The sequence below is a fragment of the Takifugu rubripes genome, chromosome 14 (assembly GCF_901000725.2).
Source record: "Takifugu rubripes chromosome 14, fTakRub1.2, whole genome shotgun sequence".
Classification (NCBI taxonomy): Eukaryota; Metazoa; Chordata; class Actinopteri; order Tetraodontiformes; family Tetraodontidae; genus Takifugu; species Takifugu rubripes.
Window position 1 is genome coordinate 6074698 of NC_042298.1, and position 4908 is coordinate 6079605.

At 44.4% G+C, this 4908-nt stretch overlaps 1 protein-coding gene across 1 annotated transcript; it reads left to right on the forward strand.

Annotated features, from left to right (window-relative positions):
• Positions 1-430: 430 nt before the first annotated feature.
• On the forward strand, positions 431-4736 carry dele1 (DAP3 binding cell death enhancer 1). The gene is made up of 12 exons (XM_011610681.2): positions 431-630; positions 1131-1248; positions 1642-1744; positions 1945-2086; positions 2205-2429; positions 2508-2590; positions 2680-2773; positions 2868-3010; positions 3104-3262; positions 3603-3695; positions 3822-3975; positions 4059-4736. The coding sequence occupies exons 1-12, from the start codon at positions 600-602 to the stop codon at positions 4292-4294; spliced, it is 1581 nt and encodes a 526-aa protein (XP_011608983.2). The 5' UTR covers positions 431-599; the 3' UTR covers positions 4295-4736.
• The last annotated feature ends 172 nt before the right edge of the window (positions 4737-4908 follow it).

Genomic DNA, 4908 nt, shown 5'->3' on the forward strand with positions numbered 1-4908 from the left:
TTGCAATTACAGCATTTCCCATTGTTCAAACTATTATTCTTTTAAAATGAAAAAGTAAATTAAATTGTTTCTGTTGTTAATAAAAGGTACTTCTGTGGTTTCGTATTGTAGTTAAAGTAATATAATTTATGCATAAAGAATGCTCAGATTTTAACATTGTATTGATTCATTTGGTATGGCCTGCCAAATGTCCTTGTTCTATCCTTTCTAATCTTCAATGACCTCAGTATAATCTTACTGTTAAATCAAAGTGATATGATTTATTAACTCGGAAAATTATTTACAGTTGATCTATTTTTCGTTTTCGGGGCCCCAAAAAGTCAGGACTCCAAAAATGAGCACAATTTGCAAGAGCGCGCGTGTATCTATTGTAGTTCGTTCATCCGACCACACGATGTCGCTGCGGTAGCCTAGCAGCTTCCTTGTTGCGTCACCTCATCCGCTTCCGGTTTACTTTGTTGTTCAGACATCTCGTGAGGGATGTCGTTTGGCGTCGTTAATCTACGCTGCTGTTATTAACGGACCGAACGACCCCCGAGGAGCTCAAACATGTTATTTAGGAGGTTTTTGTGTCCTTGAAACTGCTGAGGAGCCGAAGCATGTGGAGAGTTCATGGATTTGTCGGCAGAGGTGAGAGCACTGTCAATGACGATGGGAACACCCCCCCCTTTTATTTCCTACCCAGTGTGTTTTTATTGTTTTATTATCATTCAGCTGTCCACTTTTCATTAAGCATACATTTGTGTGAGAAGAACATAAATGATTACCTCGTGTCATCTATTCATAGAAAGTCAGCAAAGGTTACCGTCTCCAGTTTCGGGTTATTTTGGTGTGAGCCGGCTCGTGTTGCCTTCACATCTGTTTGTGTTGCACAGCTGGACTTTAATGTGACGTTTGACAAACATCCAGCAGCATTTTCATAATGTCACCGTAGGAAACATCACGTTAATGTAGCATCACATTAGCTTGGCTTTTTGTTTAGTGCAGAAACGCTACTGTGGCGCTACTGCTAGCAAATAAGTCAGTGAATGTAAATAGAACTACAGAGACCTCCGCCAAGCTGATCCTTTTTCCACATATTGTGGCTTTCACCCCTGATTGTGTTTGCTCTTTTCCCCTCTGCTTCTCAGTTCTGCAGCGGTGCTATGGTAACACCCAACTGCGCCTGCCACAGAACCACCATGTGGAGGACGAGGTCATCAACACCTCAGCGGCCCTCTCCACCTCTCGACATGGGTCTGATAGCAGGTACTGCCTGTGTTTTCATTTGTCTCTCAAGCTTCTCGCTTTCGCCTGAAAATGTCGCGTCAACGGCGCCATTATTTATGACAAAATCCTAAAACTTGGAAGAAAGAAAATGAGCACCCCACTTGTGGCAGCAATTGGCCCTGAATTGCACTCAGTAATCAGCTGATCAAAACAACTTTGCTTCAGTGACTACCTTCATCCCTCTCCTTTCCTGAGTCTGTCACCCTTCTTCGAACCCATTTGTTGCCAATTTTTCAGCTTCTTGAGTCATTTAGCAGCATGCACCGTTAGATTAAACAGGGTCATGAAAGTCTGTTACTGTGGTAGTTCTGTGTTGCCACTTGGCTGGAAACTAAACCAGAAATATTTTATTTGTCCTGTCTTTTCTCTCAGCTCTCAAAGGGAGGAGGATGGAGAGAGGAGGAGGAAGCAGAAAACGTTTGACTTTGGTCAGGCTGAGCTTCCACGCTACACAGCCATTGATGCCGTTTCTTGGGTATGTCTGATCATCTGACTGAGAAATCACAGTGTTTTTCAGAATTTGACTGAAAGTCCCAAATTAAAAGTTAGTGTTTGCCAGGCTTAAATATGATGAGAGTTTACAGATTACTGTCCATCCCTGATACATACAGGACTTTGATGCATCCACAAGCTGTTCTCATGTCACAGTACATAAATGACAATGTTTTCCTGCAGGGCGCTGCTGCAGTTCTGTTCATGCACATCTGCAGAAGGATCCATTCTCAGTTTGCGTCAGGCACAGAGCCCAGTCCAACCCCGAGAGCGGTAACCCATTCCACCCTACACAAGTGTGGCTACCGAATCCTCCTGGAGATCCGTGAGTCCTTATAACATCGTTGCTGCATAGTAACAAACATGCTAAGCTCCTTTGAAGCTCATTTTTATTGTGTGGTAAGAATCCTGACTTTGCAGCCATCTGTGTCTGACTTCTCTAGTGCCTAAAACTGATGTGCTGCCTGGAGGAAGGAGTGTGTTCTGTCTGCAAGGGGCTCCAGAAGGCCCCAAAAGAGATGAGTTACAATCACAAAGCAGCATTAACAGCAGCATCAGCAGCACTAGTGATACAAGCAGTAGCTGCAGCACAGATGATGCCACCAAACCAAATCCACTGACCTCTGACCCAGAGAGGCCACTCCTGATCCAGGATTCATCTATACCAGGTGTGTGCAGTCCCTGTCCCGCTGTATTCACATGTTCCACAGCAAAACCGTAATAATCCATTTGTCTCCTGATGCCAGATGAGTTGTATCTGTCAGCATCATGTCCTCTTCAGAATGATAGCAACCAGGTCAAGGCTGAGACAGCAGATGTTGCTGAGCAGGTGAATGTCTGCACTTTTTTTTTTTTTTATGTGAAGCTCAAATTTGTTTTGTATTTTCTTTAAATACTTTACCTCTTCTGTGGCTTTAGAACACATTGTCCAATGAGGAGAAGCTTGCAGGAGCTGCATTGAACCTTGAACAAGTGGGAGACACCAGTGTCCCAGTTATTCTGAACATCATTGGTAATGATAAAATGAGACAGTGATCACGCACCGATGTCACATTTAGTTCTTATTCAAGTCTTTCAGCTGGATAAAACAAACACTCTGTCCACAGGCCTGGAAAACGCTAAAAGGGGAAACTACGAGGAAGCTTTTATTTGTTTTAAAGCTGCATCCGAGCAAGGTTACAGCAAGGCACAGTTTAACGTGGGTGTGTGCTATGAGAAAGGCCGAGGAGTGCACAAGGACAGAGAAAAGGTCTGCATTTTCTATAGCACTCTGAAAGTAAGCGTAAGTAATATTAATCACTATTTGTCATTTTGTAAATTATTTCCACGTTTTCTTGTGAAGGCTCTGCATCACTACTGGCAAGCAGCAGCTGGGGGCCACAGGCAGGCTCAGTACCGCCATGCAAAGTTGATTCTGTCCAGCAGGGGGCAGCAGAGCGCCGAAGAGCTGAACACAGCCATCAGTTTCCTGGAGCAGTCAGCCACAGCCGGACTCATCGAGGTATAAATGATGAAAAGCCATGACAAACACTGCTTACATGCATCTCAATGGCGCTGCAGAACAGTCTGCACTCCATGCTGCCATGCTTCACTTTAGAAGTAGTGATGTTTGACCTCCAGCCCCGGTGCTTATGCATAAATATTCATCTCTTATTATTATTATATACATCCAAAATAGCTTTCAGTCCCATTTCTAATCGAAACAGTTCGTCAAAAACTTAACGTCGCATTTGATTCACATATTGGGTAAAACTGTTGAGATTGAACTTTTTAAACAATGTCTTCAGTGCTTTTCCTGCTGGGTCACTGCTTCTTCATCTGCGATTTCTCCCACCCTGCAGGCTCAGATCTGTCTGGCCTCCATTTACTCACAGGAGCCCGTCAGAGATGAGAGCAAGTCCATCCACTACCTGAAGATGGCAGCAGACAGTGGGGTGAGGGGGCTTCTAGACGATTCCACAGTTTAATCTTCACCACACATATTGCACCCTGTCACCACATTGGGAACGTATGTGATCTCCTCTTGGAATCTCTTTTTTTATTGTTGTGTCTGCACGTAGGATGACAGGGCTCTGCTGTTCCTGGGTCAGTGTTATGAGAGTGGCTTTGGCGTGCGGCGGAACAGGAGAAGAGCCACAGAATACTACAAACAAGCTGCCCGAGCAGGCAACGAGCAGGCCAGGAGCCTGGTGATGCCCCCCCATGCTGCCAATCGTAAGGATGATTATACGCTTCTGTCAGTAATGTCACAGCGTGTGGTAACCATGGTATTACGAGTTTCTTCTCCTCTTCCCCAGCTCAAGAGGCCGTACTGCGCTCTATCAGCTCAGCTCCATGTTTCTCTGCCGCCTGCCACCTCCAGCAGCCGCTCTCTTCCCACCTCAGCCCCTCAACCTTTACCCTTCCCCTCCTGCCTCACTCCTGGAGCACTGGGAGCCTTTGCCTCTCCCCTTCCCTGTCTTCCTCACTTCTTCCCGTCCGTTCCCTTAATGCCGAGGGAGGAACCTGCCAGTGGACCGTTGGGTTGGGATGAATCAGGAGAATCCGCTGGAGCAGCTGCAAAAAGATGTGGAATCTTTTTGTCAAAAAGTCTTATATTGTTCGTTAAGCTTGTGTGGATGCGTTTATATTATATAGAAATTTGTCTAAAATGTTTTAGACACAAAATGGAAGCTTTTACATTATGGTGCCTTTGGATGTTTGAGAGTTTCATGTGAGTTTAATACTAAATATGAGTGTATGGGTCATTTAGTTGCTACGGTGCCAGTTCAATATCATTGGTTAAACAGATATTTGTCATTTTCAGCACTGAAGCCCAGACTAAATGGTTTGCATGTAACAAATTAGGAGGAGACAGTAAGGAGATTATGGTCAGTGTTCTCGGAAAAATGTTTAACTCCTTGCCAAAGTGAAATGTAATGCACTATGATAAGGCCTTTCAACGCACATATCTAATAAAATGAAAAGAAAATCTATTTAATGGCGGTCACCTCTTTTTAATTGCCCAGCATGCATATTTAAATCAACGGAAATTAGTATTCAGGAGAACTTTGTGGGTTCATTAGGTTGTGTTTCATATCTGATCACGTGTCCCACGTGCGGGGGTGACGTCACGCGCCGATGATGTGTGATTTCATTACCTGAGCT